At 36.7% G+C, this 18,369-nt stretch overlaps 1 protein-coding gene across 1 annotated transcript; it reads right to left on the reverse strand.

Moving 5' to 3' along the window:
• Positions 1-2,308: 2,308 nt before the first annotated feature.
• LOC121801822 (E3 ubiquitin protein ligase RIN2-like) lies at positions 2,309-8,962 on the reverse strand. The gene is made up of 13 exons (XM_042201248.1): positions 8,811-8,962; positions 7,478-7,907; positions 6,714-6,791; positions 6,342-6,428; positions 6,142-6,263; positions 5,765-5,861; positions 5,574-5,679; positions 4,464-4,621; positions 4,196-4,333; positions 4,049-4,116; positions 3,734-3,961; positions 3,014-3,356; positions 2,309-2,721 (listed from the first exon to the last, which is right to left on the reverse strand). The coding sequence occupies exons 2-13, from the start codon at positions 7,715-7,717 to the stop codon at positions 2,665-2,667; spliced, it is 1,722 nt and encodes a 573-aa protein (XP_042057182.1). The 5' UTR covers positions 7,718-7,907; positions 8,811-8,962; the 3' UTR covers positions 2,309-2,664.
• Between the last annotated feature and the right edge of the window lie 9,407 nt (positions 8,963-18,369).

Raw genomic sequence — 18,369 nt, forward strand, 5'->3', positions numbered from 1 at the left:
TTGGTGCCTGTGAGAAGAGAATGTAAGAAGATTATTAATTTGATGAGCATTTAAATACATTTTGTGTGTGTCTGGAGAAAACAATCAACAGTACAAATTACATAAAGAAATATACATATATGTATGTCTAGTTTTACCATATGAATGTGAATAAAAAATACTACTACTAATTTTGGTTGGGAATGATCACAACTAACTTTCGGCACAAGTACTCTAATTTGGAAGGACATATATGAAAATTTAGTACAGTAGCAATAAGTATTGGACAAAGACTTGTGATTGAGTGAAACTCAAGATGCCCAGGTAACCTTGTCTGTCTATTATTTTGGCTTATTACTTTTTCGTCCATAAGATAATTAATATGTTATTTTGCCATTTTCAGATACAATAAATCTATGTGACCAAATTTTGTACAACCAAAAATTGGTTTACTTGAGAAAAACCCAATTTATTTATGCATTTAATTAAACATATGGGCGCATATAGAACGTGCATAATATTGTGGTCATATATTAATGATTTGTGTATAAATTTTTTACTTTTTCAGAATCATAAAATATAATTAATGCATACTTTAATTCAAATTTGAAAAGTAATATAGAGGTAATTCAAATATAAAAAAATTTGAAAATGAGGCTGAAAACTAAGTCTTGTTAACTTGTCCACTAACTACATTTATTATTTTAATATATAATTAATACATCAAATTACTAATAGTATAACCTTTTTTGGTTGTACAAAATTTGGTTGTTTATCTTCACTCTTTTAGATATTCATAATTTAAAGTTTTGTGACTCTTGTAAGATTTGGTATCGACTAAAACATTATGCTCACATTCCAATATTTTACAACTAATACTTCATCCGTCCCATAAAAATAGAAATTTTGGCGACGTCACAGATTTTTAATGTGAAATTAATAAAGTAAGAGAGAGAAAAAGTAAATGTAGTTGAAGTAGGATAGTGGAGCACACGTTGTCAGGAGAGTAAAAGTTGTGAATTTTTTTCAAAAACTAGATGTGGACTAATTTTGTCGGAAGGATGAAAATGTCGAAAAGAAACTATTTTTTTGAGGACGAAGTGGGTATATAAAAGGGAAAACTCATATTCCACTCACTTTTCTTATTTCTTAAAACTAGTACGGAGTCACATTGAAACTTTAAATAGTGAAAGGTTGTAGTTTTAGCATTAGCAACCTTAATCCCAGTCTACATCAGTTCTAACACATGTTCCACACTTAATTCTTCTATGAAGTGGTTCATTATAACCTAGTTTGGGGGCAACAAAACCATTGATGTTACAAAAGATAATTGGGTAAATCTTCTAAAGGTCCTAATCACAAAAGGTAGAGTGCAACTTCGACAATGTATTGTGTATATTGTGTATGTGTGGAGACCTTTTTATAAGTAGTAGTTATAGTTGACATGAAGTGTAGCTAAGATATTTAGTCACTTTTGATAGTCCATTTTGTATACTTTCTCGATTGGCTTGTTTTTCTATTCTACATCTTGCATAAAAATTAATCACCTTCTACTTATCAATATTATGATTGGTTCAAGATTAAGCAAAAATTAAGCTATAAAAAACAAGCATGAATTAAATAACTCGTTCAAATCCCAACACGTGACATAATAGTATAACCAATGCAAAATGTTGTGAGGTTAATAGACAGGCTCCAAACTTTTAGCACAAAACCTGGGTGATGAAAACTTAGTAAATAAGCAAATGTCAATACAAAAGAAAAAACAATATTAACCATGGGATGTAAGATTTCGAGGGGGTTAATGTCAAGATTTTGAGGGAGTTTCTCTCCCATGTTTGCTGCTATTTTTCACCTTAATTTGATGTAAAAGGTCTAATTTTCACCTTAATTTGATGTAAAAGGTGTAGTCACGATATAGTGGGGTAGTTGATATTAGGGAAACTTCCCATGTTTTATGATGTTATATAGTACTAATATTTAACCTTTTTTTGTATTTTTGCTAGTACATTTATATCCATTTTTTAATAATTACTTTTTATTCTAAAAAGATGAGTTCATCACGGTTTGTGTATAAACAACACTCGGCTGTAAAAACAATTTGTTGCCAATTATTATCTCCCTCAAATAGTAATTAAAAATTAGAAATGGAGCAAGACTGCCATTAGATGATATAGTGGAGTAGTTAATCTTATGGAGGTTGGCAAAATTACCCATGTTTTACAAAGTTGGAAACAAAATAACCATTATTTTATTTTATTTTTTCATTCACACCATATCCATTTTTAATACTCTAAAAGGTGAAAATAAGAGAGAAAAAAGGCAAGGGTAAAAGAAGATAGAGATGGAGATTTTACATATTTCATGAAATAGGTATAATAGAGTAGGACTACAACATTCCTCAGAATTATGTAATTTAACGAAAAAAGGCAACTACAGAGAGATACAACAGAGCCCTTTCATTTAGATTGAATTTGCTTTATTTTCCTAACAAAATTAATTATTTGCACATTTCCTCAAAGATGTTTTAGTGTGCAGCTGCTGTACACAGGGGGAGGGAGGAGGGAAGAAGCTTCTATTGCACAAACCTTATAATCGTTTGCATTCCGAGCTTCAACCTGCTTCGGCCTGGAGAAGGAAGAGTATCGCTCACTGGAGAAGGAAGAGTATCGCTCGCGGCTTCCATCACATTTGCAAAAGATTATTCACAGTCGCCATCGCGGAATTTGTCAGCTGCAAATCCTGCATAATATTCCAGTTTCCGAATCAGAGATTTTCCCATAACGGAAAATGCATACAGCCTGGTTTTAAAAATCATTCATCGATCTAATCAAGCGAACACGTTGATTTAGGCTGGTTTGACATTCCTAGGGCCGGACTATCATGCTATCAAGCTCTGACCAAGGAGGCTAATTAAACCATCAGTTTCGGGCTAGATTGACATCCTTGCTCACGGGAAATGAGTTTCTATGATTGTTATAAAATAAGCAGCATCATTCAGTTGAACATAGTAACTGAAACTGTAGTACTGTACCTGAAAGATTACATCGTCTGGAACGTGAGGCAGCACTTCCCTGACTGTTTCGACCATTGCAATTATGTTTTCAAAGTTGGTGTTGGCCGCATTAGATGTTGACCTCACATGCAAACCACTAGTGCCTCCCGGATATCTTGTTGAGGCAGCGGGAGGGATAGGTGATCTCGAGGTACCAATCTGAGATGGGTTCGGAGGAAACAGACTCCATGCAGCATCTTCAAGCGTACTATGTGCATAAGTTTCTCCAACGTCAAGTTGCCTCATTAACATCTGAACACGATTTAATCCAGACGGGCCAGCTCCATCTAAACCCAACCAACTTAAATTTACACCCGTCCTCCTACAAGGGAAGAAACGAAGAAAAGAAATGCATCATTAGCTCTGAATTTCGAGAAATAAAGAAAGCTAGAAGAATAGCTGAGCACTGGAAGAGAGTAGTAGTTCATATATTACCTATTTCAACAAGCAGAAAAATTAAGAAAGAGAGCAATCAAGACCTAATACACACCAAGCACTAGAGATCGCCACTCAACCTTTCACAATCTTGAAGTAAGATGTGGCTTAGAAAATTCAGTTCTCACATGGGACAGTAAGAGAATCCATCTTATTTATAATCATGATGCCACTATATAGGCAACAATTTCTTTTCACATATACAGTATGAAAGAAAGCCCTATTCATTTGTGTGATATGTGAGAAATCGAGAAGGATTAAGACCTCCAATCACTTATTTCTAGGTTCTGTGGCTGGTTGGTAAAGACTCCCGGGTGCAGGTTATGACCGGGAAGATCTGGCCCATTGAGTGCAGTACTAATCTGATGAGCGAGTTGCTCATCTCTAGACAAATCTGCAGCATTTGGATTCACAGTACTTTCAGGTCTGTTGGTAAAGAGTGGCTTGCGACAAGTGGGGCATGAGTAACTCTCACTTAAACATTGATCCAACCTACATTGACACATCAATCAAATATTACCTCTCTCAGCTACAAGTAACTGTAAGGAGGTGTTTTGAGGAAACACATATCAGACTTACCAAGATCTCAAACATGCGAGATGGAATAAATGACTACATGACAGCCTCTTAGCTTTTGCCATCGGTTCCTGTGATTATTGGAACACTCACAGGTTTTGACACTCAAACAACTGAAATTCATAGCCAGCGAGTAAAAGTGAGCATTACCCTACAGATTGCGCACTCATCATCATATGCTTTGAGCTGTTCAGATGTGGCATCAGGAAGTGCCCCATGAAGGGTTCCCAAAGCCATACGCAGTTTGACGAAACCTTTGACACGCTTCACAATAGCACTTAGAAGGGCCTGTAAATTATGTTCGATATTCAAAAGAAGTACGAAAACAACACGGAGAAATCAAAGGCTGTATGTACAAAAATATTAGCAATGTCATAAATGCACTTTAAGAACATAAAAGGGCGACTAGAGCACTTACACGAATATTTAGGAAAAGGACCGCATCTACAAGATGAAATGCCATGCCATGAAGCCACCAAATATATAGGTAGTGAGAAAGAGCCATTAGCAACGTCATCATGTCAAGGAAAAATCCAAAATTCCGAATAATCATGACTTTCCATTCCCCCAGTGAACCTAAGAAAACAAATCAGTAAAACCCAAAGAACATTACTTTGTCAAACCTCAAATCATATTCAACTCACTATTCAAAATAATGCTAGTAAAAATAAAATCATGGAAATCATCCTTCAAGAAAATGTGACACACTTGATTCATGGCGGACAGATAGTTTTTTTTTTCTTCATTAAGTTAGTTATTTCTGTTCTGGGCTGTGAGTGCCTGACAAATGCATCTGTCAGCCATGAAACTTGTGCTCTTTTCCTTTGACAATAATCTGATATATGGCAGGGATTGAGTGGCAGGAGCATGTGCACCAGTTCGGGACAGTTACGTCCCTTTTGCAGGCACATTCTTGTGTGCTTAGTGTTAATCTACAGAAACGTTTATGGTGTGCATATGGGTCCGTTCAAGGTGTCAACCATTCTACATTTACCGATTCCTCGGTCAGAGGGGTGAGGGGTTTCTTGGGCTCAACATAAGTAAATAAAGTCAGTAGACTCGTCTAGAATTTCTATTACTTTAGAGAATGATGCATGTGGCGCTTGGGCAGGAGAGTACATCTCATCTATCATTCCTGTTAGCTATCTTTCCTACTGGATTGGTAATGTTCAGTTCAGTTATCCTTTACTAAACCGAATAAAAGAATAAACTGGAATAGTAAACGATAAACTCTATATACAGGCGCTTCCCCAGACAAAAACACATATATAAATGAGGATCCAAATCAAGTTTTGACTTAAAAGAATTACGAAGAATGGACTGAAGCAGAATCACACATTTTTCATCTAAAACCACCTAATGAATCTCAATCGTGATGGATTATATTTTATTTTTCTATAAACACTTCAGCATATCTATTTGAACACGACAAATATATAGCATCAACGTAATTTCTACTGAATGGAGGTAATTCAAATACAGTCTTATCATATCCTGTTTCACGAAAAAAAATTATTAGCAGAATCACCTGCGGAAGACATATTGAAGATTTTAGTTAATTGTGAATTTGCAGCATCTCCTGCGGAGTTATGCATCCATATATCGAGCAACTGAAACCCATGGACCGCAATGGCCTGCATAAGGAATTGGCAAACTGTGAGCCTAAATTGGTTCACCACATTATGATTTCTTAAAATCCAATGGAAAAGGTAACACTACCTGCAGTGTCTCAAAAGCTATGCTAGATGGCTCAAAAAATAACAACAAAAATATTGATGAAGGCATTGCACTGTAGATTGTCACACAGAGCAATATCCTGTAAAAATAGACAGTCATATAAAGTAGTGTAAACATGAAATTGAAGGTTTTTAGATACACAAATAACAAGAAACAGAGATACTAAATGTCTTGGCAAGTCTGAGTGTGTATCATGTTACCCTATGAGAGTGTTTTCAGTAATTGGCAATCATCAATATCAAGAAAAAAGCATATCACTCTGTTTTTCGACTCAGTATAAACTTCAAAATAATCAACTAGCGCTACAGGAGAGAGCGAAACCACAGCCATATATGAAACAGAAGGTGCGTAAGAAGTACCAGAGCAAGTCAACAGAGAAAACAAGCAACAAAGCAGAATATACACGGAAGTATGTCCATGGGGTGACAGAAGGTGAAGCATTCAAGCGTTCAAGCCGATCCCTAGCTAAAGCTTGAAACATCTGCATAATTAGTGTTTAGATCAGTTGTGCATATGCCATCAAGTTAGGCCAATGATATCATGTTCTTGTAATGAGTACCTTTAAGAAGCAAAGCATGGCTAACCAAGTTGACCATAGACCTGCTTGAAATATTGTTGGTGGGACTACCAATGGAAGAAAAGTTCCCTGTCAAAATCTGAATAATCACAACTCTTTTAACAAAACAAACAAAACAATTCTAATAGCATGTATCACTGGATCCTCATTGGATAACCATTTTTCTCACCAGTTCAACAACATTAACTACAATCTCATACACACATGCTAGTAAAATAAAAATAAAAATTCCACCACTTCCCAAGCAAAAAAATTGATGATAAACCTCAGGCATTTTGTGATCAGAAATTTCCAATTGCATTCTATGTGTCTATAGCAGCAAGTATAAATGTAATATTTGAACAAAGATCAAACCTTGTAGATGATGTAATTCACGAGCCTTTCAAGCATTTTTCGGATTTCAGATGTATACAACTCCGAAAAGAATACTGTCTGCATTAAAGATAAAAGATAAGATCATAACTTTCGTGATGTAAGTTGAGTTTTGTTTGCCATATAAATTCAATCGAAAAATCGTCATTAATTGAGATCATCAATCTGAGCATTAAGATTATGCCTTTCCAACAAAACTCAGATCAATATGCATTATGTTGGGATAATTTGCAAGACTAATCAAGTATTCTGCAGAAACATGTCAACAGAGCACCGATTGATAGTTAACTAATTAATTTCACGCTGCACATGCCATCGTACTGTAGCTCAAAACTATACCAGGGGGCAGTCAAACGTATTTTCCCACTATTAATTATAAAGTGGCATATTGGTCATTAGAACTGTACTACATTAGTATCTTTCAATTTTTTATTGCTCTTTTAAGGCTCCTGAGATAAATGTAAACAAAGAGCAGCCAATCTAAGCTCGAACTAAATCCACCAAAACTGTTACCAAGCACTAAGATGTCATAACTGCATATTAGTGAATGTTAGCAAAGTTAGAATACAAGAGTAAAAGTAACTAAGAGTCTCAGGAGTCAAAACCTTTTGAGAAACAGATTAATAATGTTAATGATCCTACTGCAGAACAACTTATACAACTTCAACATAACAAAGAGTAAGATGTTTACACGCTGAGGAACCATAAACATAATAAAGTGAGTTCATAACAAAGAAGAAACTTACCTTTAGGCCTAAGATTACCAGGACAATGACATTAACTGCCAAACTGGAAACCAGCAGAAGGGTCGTGTATGAACCAAAAAGAAGCTCAAGAGTATGGGTTGCATTTTCTGAATCGATGAGTTCATTTACAATCAAAACATCTGATTGATGCTTTGCAAGTGAGATTTCTGTCCAGTACTGGACGCCAACCAGGCTCAGAATGGTACAGGCTACGGAAACGGATAAGAAGTTGACACCCATCGGAAATATGTTCAGTTGTTCCACCAAAAGCAGAATCCAAAATTTTCATGAGAGCAATTTTAGCATTTTCCTTTGCCCACAAAAACAATCCCAAAATTTCAATGGAGAGAAACAGATATAGCTTTGTTTTAACTGGTTTCGGAAACACTCCTTCAAATAATCAGGCTTTATAAGGCTTCAACAGATCGTCCTGGACGAAAAAGCAACACCATGAGGCATGATCCAAAAAAGACCAAAACTACAAGGAAAGTCTACCAAAATTCCAGAATACGCATATACCTTCATACAACAACTGTTAATAACAATGCACTATCGAAAAATAGACATGAATTTATGCAAACGGGAGAAAACAAATTTGTCAAGTGACGTCCATTCTAGTATCAATGACAAGACAACCTTCCGCAAATGGCATCAGCTGAGTGCTGCGTGCATACACAGCATTCGACAGAAGGAATAATGGATGCAAATCAATAGATATTTTCAGCTACCTCAGAAGAACATTCTAGCAGTTAAATTTATCATTTATCAACTTCTTTTGTTGGCGATCAGATAACCATAATACAGCATATAATTATGTAGATTTTCCATTACAAGAAACAACCATTGTCCAATAACTATGAACCCTGTAAAGTGAAGCAAAACGAGAAACAATTGCAACAACAACAGCAAGAAAATAACACAAAAAGGCAGAGCCTTTACTCTTTAACAAACAACAGAAATATAACACAACAAAATCAACATTCATTCAAGCATCATAACGGTAGAATTGCGTATCTATGCACTCACAATTCAACACAATTGCTCAAATTTTGTCGCATTTCTTCCAAAAGACATTCGATCCTCTAATTTATAAACCTTTCCAAAAGATGAAAGCGACCTAGCCCTAGAAATTGAACGGAAAGCTGCGAAATTTACCTCAAAAAATCAAACTTGGGACCAGAAATCGTTGACTAAATTGTAATCATAGACAATAAAAAGGCAAAAGGAGGAATCAAAACGAAATTGCGATCAATCGGGATGCATAAAATAAATATAATTATGCATAGTTAAACTAAACCCAATTTTAAACATGAATTGAATAGAATTTTCTTACGAATTATGAGGATGATTTGAAGGCGTCCGGAAACAAGCAGAATCTGTGATATCTATTTTCCTCTTTCTTGTGTGTTTTTGCGGGAAGGGAAATTGTCAGTGAATTTCGGATTTTATACAATATCTATTTTTATAAGATATAAATATCGAAGTGATATTAGTGTATGAGCCTTTGGCATTAATTAACACATCTTTAATTTAATTAAACACACATGTTTTATGTGATATATTATCGCCATGTGATATATTATCGCCTAAGGGCATCCGCACTGGTGCAGATGTCCCGGCGGACATCCCCGCGGACATCCCAAAATCATCTCATGCCACGTCATAAGGACTTTCCACTGCACTACCACGTCATAAGGATATCCCACTGCATAGTGACGGACATCCCGACGGACTTCCCACAATAATAAAAATTCACAAATTCACCAAATTAAACAATTTACGGAATTAAAATTTTGACACGAATACAGAGAAAATGCAACCACTTTATTTTTAAAAAAGTTACATAATTATTTAAAAAAACATACATAATTTCTAAAAAAATACATAGTTAAAACAAAAATACATAGTTCAACGGGCCGTATATATTGTTGGTTATTTTAGTATAATTGGATTAACTTGATTGATCAATATTGTCATAATGAGACATCATATAAGTTTGGAAGTGCAGAGTGCACGCTTGTTTGAATTCATTATGATTAGACGGGGTTCGGGGGCAGCGCCCCCGAGTAGCTGGGTCCAAGGGGCGGCAGCCGAGTTGCGGGGTCCAAGGGGCGGCAACCCCTGGCTGGGGTCGAAGGACTGATTTACAATGTTTGAAACTCATTAAAAATCTCCCTAACATATATAGAGTTTTTTAAAAAAATAAAAAATCGGGACGTCCGTGCGGACGTCCGCCGTGTCAACGCAATGGCGGACGTCCCGGGAACGTCGCGGAACTCCGGTGTCTGCAGCGGACGTCCATATCCGTGCCTCTCTCGTCTAATGGCGGACGTCCGGCACGCTGGTCGGACGTCCGCCGGGACGGGCGCCATTGCGGATGCTCTAATGGCAAGATATATCAAGATTTGGATTTCAGCTCTTTAAGATGGTATTTTTATAAGGAGTATTTTCTTGCTTGTGAATTCCTTTTTTTTTTCAAATTCTGGTTGCATAACAGTATGTTAATTTGTTTTGATTGAGCAATTAATTGAATTGTTTGCTCTAATATGCCTCAATATAAATCATAGTAACAAATAAGATATACTATAGTGAAGTACTATATTGTTTGGTTGCATAACGAGTTAAAATGGGTCTTGGTTAAAATACTGAGTTTAAAATCAATTGTGTAAATTAAAACGTTTGGTTGATTTCCGAATTTCTTTCTCATCATATATATTTGGCCCGTTATAAAATGATAATTGTGTAAATCGAAATGAATTTTTCCCATAAAAAATAATTTAATTATAATTAAAAAATGGAGCTATGAATGGCGGATGGAGGTAGTAGTTTATATTTGCCTTTAATGTAGTAGTTAAAATGTTTCCCTATATAATGTGGAATATATACAGAAATTTTTTTATTAAAAAATAGACTAGTTTTATCAATGCATTATCTATAATATTATGTATATTAAATAAAATTATTGTACATGTGTATAAAAATGTCAGTATACTTATAATTCAAAAATTATGTAATGTTTAACTAATAAGAATCAAGTGAAAGATTAGGATTCGAAACACGAATAACTTTTGACGTTCAAATTCCATTTTTTGGCCTTTTCAGTTTTGGATAATTATTTAATGCGTGTAAATACTTTGGTTTTGTTTTTGCCATAACTTCATATTTCATCAATGAGTAATTATTGTAGATATGGTTGTGTGTTATTATCATCTTACTTGCCAATGGTCAATATCCAGAAAATGGTCACTCATCATCTGATAAGCAGATATTGGGATTAACTTCCACTAAACCATTTTAACCATATGCATATATTGGTGGTTTCATCAAATGAATAATTGGAAACAATAAGAATAAGATGCATAATAATTAATTTTGATTGCTTGATTTCCAATAAAACACTCATGAATCCCATGAAAGTAGGTGAAGCATGTTACTAACTCATTTTTGTGGAAAATGTATCCCATTAACTTGGTGGGTTTTTGAATTGTTACTACGCCTGTCAAATCGGGTACCTGCGGATATCCGATCCGAAAATTTTGGGTACCCGATCCTGAATTTCCCAAAAATTGATATTCGATCCCCGATTCGAAATTGATTTCGGGTACCCGGATATCCGACTTGGTTATCCAATCCCGATTTTGATTTTTTTTAGAGAATTAACTACAAACTTGTGCATATATTTTCAAGCAAAATTTAGCCATTTGTAGTGAATTAGGCAAACTAGATGATGAATGAAATATGAGTACAAATGCGTTCATTCCACAAAATATTTGGAATACAACAAGTTTGATTCATGCTCTGTTATTTAGTCTCAAATCTAGAAAAATCGGTATTGACAACAATGAGTTCAAGCTATGATAGAACATAGGTCTGCAAATTCTGTAACAAACTACAATTAAAGGCTTCTTAATCTTGTTTGCCTTAGTATTATTAATTTCTTACAATGAATTTACATATACACCAAGATAAACTAAAAACACATATAGAATCAAAGATTATCTTCAAACATTAAATAATCCAACAAAAAGCAATACAAAAACACCTCTTAACACTAAACATGGATGGCGGCGAAGGGAGGAGCCTAGGTGAGAGCAGAGGCATGAGAGGGGGGAGTTACGGATATTAATGTTTTGGGTACCCTAACATTAAACGTGACTTCTAAAATTACATTTAATTTATTAGATTAAAAAAAATTAAAAATTGGATAATTCGGGTATACCCAATCGGGTATCGGGTTACACGATACCCGATAATCCAAAAATCTCACTACCCGAACCCGATTTGAAACCCGAAAAATTAGATATCGGGCATCCAATACCCGATATCCATTTTGAGAGGCCTAACTAATGCTATAATTAAATGTCATCTCCCACAACTATCACCCATAAATTCACATAAATCTAACTAAATATTCAAACCCCAAAATCAAATAGAATATAGGCACTATAATCAAATCCAAGCAACAGGATACTTATTAAACATAAAAAAAACAGAGAAAATAAAAGAATTGCATTGGCGCTTAAATATAAACATGAATTCAACCTGGAAAATCAGGTTTCTAGGCCAGTTGGCCTTATAAATAACGGAAATGTACCCGTTTTGTTATTTGTTCCGTATATGGGAAAAACGTCAACAGTATTGGCGTTTATATAAGTAAAACGCGCCAACAACAGTGGCGTGTTTTACGTAAAGACGCCAACATAGGTGGTGTCTTTTAATTTCAACGTATTTTAGTCGTATTTTTTACTAATACAGTATTAAGCGTAACACGCCAATGGGATTGGCGTTTATACTTATAAAAGACGCCAACGAGGTCGGCGGGTTTCAGAGAAGACGCCAATACCAGTGGCGGCTTTATACAGATCTGATATATCCCCTTCTCCTCCCCCAAATCGAGAAAAACTCAGCCCCCACACACACACAATCGCGATTTTATCCAAGGCAGACTGCTCCACGCGAATTCGCCCTCCATCCATCTATCGGTGTTATTTTCCCCCAAATTTGTATATTATTTTCGGTTAGTATGCTTATCTTTTACATTATTTGAGTAATTGTTGGATAGTTAGCTAGGGTTTGTAATTGGTTGTGAATTGAGTTGAAATATTGTGTAGATTTATTATTTAGCATATTTGATTGTTTGGATGACATTATTGTTGCTTAATAGTTGAGATATTGGTGTTGAGTTAGGGTATAAATATGGATTAACAACCTAAACCCTAGTGTTATTCTTGCTTAAAATTCGGGCAACTTGTTATGATTTATATGAGTTTTAAAGTGTATTGCATTATTTGGGTTCAATATTGACAAATTATTGAAATTGTTTATGTCGATGTATATTGGTTAGTTTGTTTTGTGTAATATTGTGTAGGCGAATTGTTATTAATTTTGCGTAACTTTGTGTAGGCGAATTATGGCATCATCTTCTAGTGCTCGCAGAAGACTATTATGTGGTCCTGAGGACCCATCTGTACTATATTTTCAGAGACAACACGTCTCTAACAATATATGGGCTGGAGAACCCTCACAAGACCTACGCTACAAAAGGTACGAAGGTATCATTTGGGATGTTCCCATACATCCCCGTGTCTTGGCGATTGTAGACAAGATGGGGTTTGGCGAGATGTTGAGGTGTGGTAAACCGAAAGATATTGACCACCATCTCATCACCGCTTGATTGAACGCTGGAGGCCAGAGACGCACACGTTTCACTTTCCAGTCGGTGAAGCGACTGTGACATTAGAAGACGTGGAGGTCTTGTGGGGCCTCAACACTGACGGTGAAGCTCTGACGGGTTACATCCCCACTAAGGATGTAAACCATTAGAAGGAGGTTTGTCTGGATTTTCTTGGCTTTATTCCAAATCAAGTTGATTTGAAAGAAATGAACTGGAAGCAGACAACCTTATCAGCTCAATTGAGGATTGAGTTGAGTGATGATCACGAAGAGTACATGTACGCGCAACGTGCTCGTGTGTATTGTCTGTTGTTACTTGGTGGTCTATTGATCCCTAACGCATCTGGTAATAAAATTCCATTTTTCTACATTCAATTTTTCATGGATATAGAACGATGTAGTACCTATAGCTGGGGTGGTGCGACTCTTGCATGCTTGTACCACAATTTATGTGAAGCTGCACTTGCTAAGAGGACCGATGTTGGGGGTGCTCTTACATTGTTACAGTTGTGGGCTTGGGAGAGAATCCCAATTATTAGGCCGAGAATGCTAAATCACGTGCCTATAGACTACCTACCATGTGCAATCGCGTAAGTTGTTAACTAATTAATTTTTAAAGCATATTTTTTAATAATTGTCGTGTTATTCGCTCATAATTTATTTTTTGTAGATGGACTGGTCCGGCCTCTTATGTAAAAGCACCCGGGCATTGCATTGAAACTTTCAGAGAGCAGTTCTCTAGAATGCATGCCGACCAAGTAATTTACGTAACCTAAATTGGTGTTTGTATGATGTTTTGGTTGAACTTGTTTTGACTAAATTTGTGTCTTATGTAGTTTATTTGGAGGCCGTATGTCCAACGAAACCTGCCGGATGTTTGTGTTGCCGGTCGTCCTATATGGACGTCGAGCACAACCATTATTTGCTGGAATCTGGTTGAGCCATACGTGCCAGAGCGAGTGTTGCGACAATTTGGGATTGTCCAACCCTATATCCCGCTTGTCAACAGGTTCCACGGTGCTGATTTTTTGAAACAGGATCGACGTGGCAAAGCTGGACGGAATTGGGTTGACTGGCACGCCAATCATTTACAGGCTTGGGATAATAGGCACGACACGGTGTACGTGAATTTGGAGTACTCAATGGAGCCTATTGCACTTGATGAGTACATGGATTGGTTTCGCCGGATAACCGTGGTGTACATAACAAAACCTGACGTGCATGCTCAGGAGGGCTTCCAGCAAACGACAGCCTCTCATAACTACGCGGTAAATTGAAACAACTATTCATTATTTTATTTCATATGATGAAATATATTTAACTTTGAAAATTGTAGGTGGAGACGCTGCACAAAATACGCCACTATCTTAGTGCGCAAGACATGTCAGGACATCCGGCTTTGTACACAATTTCGAGGATGGTTGAAGAAGGCCTGCACATATCTGGGGAACCTGAGATGATGGAATGCCATCCTTCCGAGCGGTCTGAGCTGGACATTGACATGCCCGTGAGGCGTGGTAAGAAGAAAGCAGGTGAAGAGTCGTCATCCGCAAGGATGGTAGTGGATTCCGATGATGACTTTATGCCTCCACCTCCACCAAGCTCCGTCGTTCGAGGACGGCATTCAGTTAGCCACACTGGTGGAACCGGTGAAGATATCGGTCTAAGTGATGTCCCCCAATCTCCACCTCGTTCTTCTGTGCGAGACGACTTCTTTGGCGCTGATTTACAGAACATGGTTGTGCAAGATACTCCTCCGTCTCGTCTCCCTACCTCCAGAATCGGGAAGGGAATCCGTGGTTTGTTTATGCGGAAAAGGCGAGACGATTGAACATTTAACACGTATTTAGTTGAATTTATCATTATAGCTTTATAACAATTTTTGTGTTCATTTCTCCAGTTGAACATTGTTATGGTTTATTAAAAACGGCACTCTTCCTGACGTTTGAACTCTTTATATTAGTAATTTGATACATCCTCTTGATATTGGTATTTTTTCATTGTTTTGGATAAATGAAATTAGTACTCCCTAATTAAAATGAAAAAATAGAAAATAAAGAGATAGAGGACAGGGCCTTTTGAATCGGACATTCTGTAAAAAGAGAAAAACGCCAATCTTATTGGCGTCTCTAAGATGGAGAAATTTTAGACAATTTTTTCGTTGAATGAAGCCGACATTCTGTAAAAACTCGTCAATCACATTAGCGTGTTTCATAACACGCCAATCTCATTGGCGTCTCTACGTAAAAACCCGCCAATCACATTGGCGTGTTTTATAACACGCCAACTACATTGGCGTTTTTTTGAAAAACGCCAATCCTACTGGCGTCTCTAAGATGGAGAAATTTTAGACAATTTTTTCGTTGAATGAAGCCGACATTCTGTAAAAACTCGCCAATCACATTGGCGTGTTTCATAACACGCCAATCTCATTGGCGTCTCTACGTAAAAACCCGCCAATCACATTGGCGTGTTTTATAACACGCCAACTACATTGGCGTTTTTTTTTAAAAAACGCCAATCCACGGCATCAAGGTACTGCAAAGCCTCGTTGTCGATGTCTCGAAGTAAACGACATCTTTTCTTAAACTTGCGCTTTTTGGTAGCTATACCAATTTTCCAAACAAGTCTTTTAACCATGATACCTTTGTGACTCTGCATAACATTCTTTCTAATATGTACCAAGCAAAACCTGAGATGACCTAAAGGTTCTTCTTCCATATGGGAGAATTCATTGCATCTATGATTCCCACGTGCCTATCAGATATGATACATATTTCATGCTTTGCTACATGAAGTCTAATGCGTTCCATAAACCAATTCCAACTTTCTATGGTTTCCTCATCAACAATGGCATATGCAACAGGTAAACATTTCTTATTAACATCAAATCCAACGGCAATAAGAATTTTACCTCGACATCGTCCACGTAGATGGGTTCCATCAACCGTTAAAACTGGTTTGCATAGTTGAAAAGCCTCCACAGCTGGTCCAAAAGCCCAGAATACGTACTTGAATACTTTGTTCATACCATTGCTTAATATGTCATCGTGCAACCATTCCACAATTGTGTCAGGATTTTGTCTTTGCATTTCATTCAAATAAGCTGGTAAAACTTTGAACGACCACTCTCATCCACCGCATACAAGCTCAATCGCTGTCCTCCTAGCATACCATGCTTTCTTGTAACTAACTTTGACATGAAATCTATTTTCAATATCCGCCACAATTGCTTTTACCTTGTAGCAAGGATCGTTTTCTATCTGATGTCGAACACTCAATGCTATCATACCCGACGAAAGATTAGCGTGCCCATTATAGTTACGATCCCCCATGCAAGTATGAGCAGTGCTAAACACTCTAATTTGACAGTGTTCATCATGCTTTCTCAGTGTTGCTCGGCACTCCCACAAACATTTCGGTAATGAGGTATCCTTCGGATTTCCTTGTGGCCGCTTACAAACTGCATGCCATCTCTTTCCTTTACTTTCAACAACTGTATATTGTCGGATTTTTTCCAAATGCCAATGAGTCACAGCTGCCTTCAATTCCAACTTCGTTCTAAATTTAGTATGCAAACCGACATTGTTAGGATCTTTTTCACTCCAATAATGCACACTGGGATCATCAGGCTCAAAGTTTTTGGGATCAAAACTATCATATGGACCTGGTAAGGTGCGAAAATAGTTGATTCCATGCTGTGGGAACTGTGGAACTACTCTTTCTCCAACTGCCCTTCCACCAACTGATGTTTCTCCAACTGCTGTTTCTCCAAGTGGAATGGATGGTCTTGAAGCAACAAATTGTTCATCATCCGACGGATCATCATCTGAGTCTGTACTAACCGGGTTGGAATCTTCAGAATAATAAGGTGATTGTGGATCAAGAAAGTCGGCTTTATCAGGACCTATTATGTCCTCAACCACATCACAATTGTCACTTTCCCCTAAATGCACGTCTCCAGCTTCAAAATCTTGTGTTGCAGCAAAATATGGTTCTTGGGCTCTCGTAGACGTACCAACATCAAAATCTTGTGTTGCAGCAAAATATGATTCTTGGGCTCTCGTAGACGTACCAACATCATAACTTATGACATGATGACTATGATATTGAGTAATTGCTGAATACTCAACATATAATTCAATTAGACCTCCAATAACCATACTCTCACTAAACATTAGTTGCATGCATACTTCGTCTAGTAGAACACCTATAAACGTGACTCCGGATCCAAAGCATATTGTACGTTTCCATATTATTTGAATTTTGTTTTCATATATGCTTATCCCCATCCTTTCACAGATTTTTTCCACAAGCTCATCGTACGAAATTGTTTCATCCAACATAAAGAATCCTTTAGCAAAAGGAGGATCATACGAAATAACTGCTCCGGGAATTATCTTTCCACCTCAATATAAATTGACACACCACGTCATACTATCTACAATAATGTAAAACACAAATAAATATGTATTATTTTTACATTCATCATTATGTAGAGTGAGCCAAATATGCTAAATAATAATTCTACACAATAATAATTCTACACAATAATAATTCTGCACAATAATAATTCTACACAATAATAATTCAACACAATATTTCAACTCAATTCACAACCAATTACAAACCCTAGCTAACTATCCAACAATTACTCAAATAATGTAAAAGATAAGCATACTAACCGAAAATAAATTTTGGGGAAAATAGCACCGATAGATGGATGGAGGGCGAATTCGCATGGAGCAGTCTACCTTGGATAAAATCGCGAGTGTGTGGGCTGAGTTTTTCGCGATTTGGGGGAGGAGAAGGGATATATCAGATCTGTCTAAAGCCGCCAATGAGAGTGGCGTCTTCTTTGAAACCCGCCGACCTCGTTGGCGTATTTCATCAAAACGACATTCTACCCGGCGTTTCTACTTGCATAAACACGCCAACGTAAAAGGCGTTTTATAAGTATACACGCCAATGCGATTGGCGTTTTACACTCAATACTGTATTTATAAAAAATAATACTAAAATACGTTGAAATTAAAAGACGCCAACGTAGTTGGCGTTTTAAATAAAAACCGCCAATGTTGTTGGGGTTTTTACTTATAGAAACGCCAATGCGGTTGGCGTTTTTCTCATATTTGGAACATATAACAAAACGGGTACATTTCCGTTATTTCCAAGGCAAACTAGCCTAGAAACCCGATTTTCCCATTTCAACCTGACAT

Source organism: Salvia splendens, chromosome 5, assembly GCF_004379255.2.
Source record: "Salvia splendens isolate huo1 chromosome 5, SspV2, whole genome shotgun sequence".
NCBI classification, from domain to species: domain Eukaryota; kingdom Viridiplantae; phylum Streptophyta; class Magnoliopsida; order Lamiales; family Lamiaceae; genus Salvia; species Salvia splendens.

Coding starts and splice junctions, on each gene's coding strand:
- LOC121801822 (XM_042201248.1), bottom strand. CDS start 7,717: ATGGGTGTCAACTTCTTATCCGTTTCCGTAGCCTGTACCATTCTGAGC. Junction 3,357..3,733: donor CTAGAAATAAGTGATTGGAG/GTCTTAATCCTT, acceptor CTTCCCTTGTAG/GAGGACGGGTGTAAATTTAA. Junction 2,722..3,013: donor CAGACGATGTAATCTTTCAG/GTACAGTACTAC, acceptor AATATTATGCAG/GATTTGCAGCTGACAAATTC.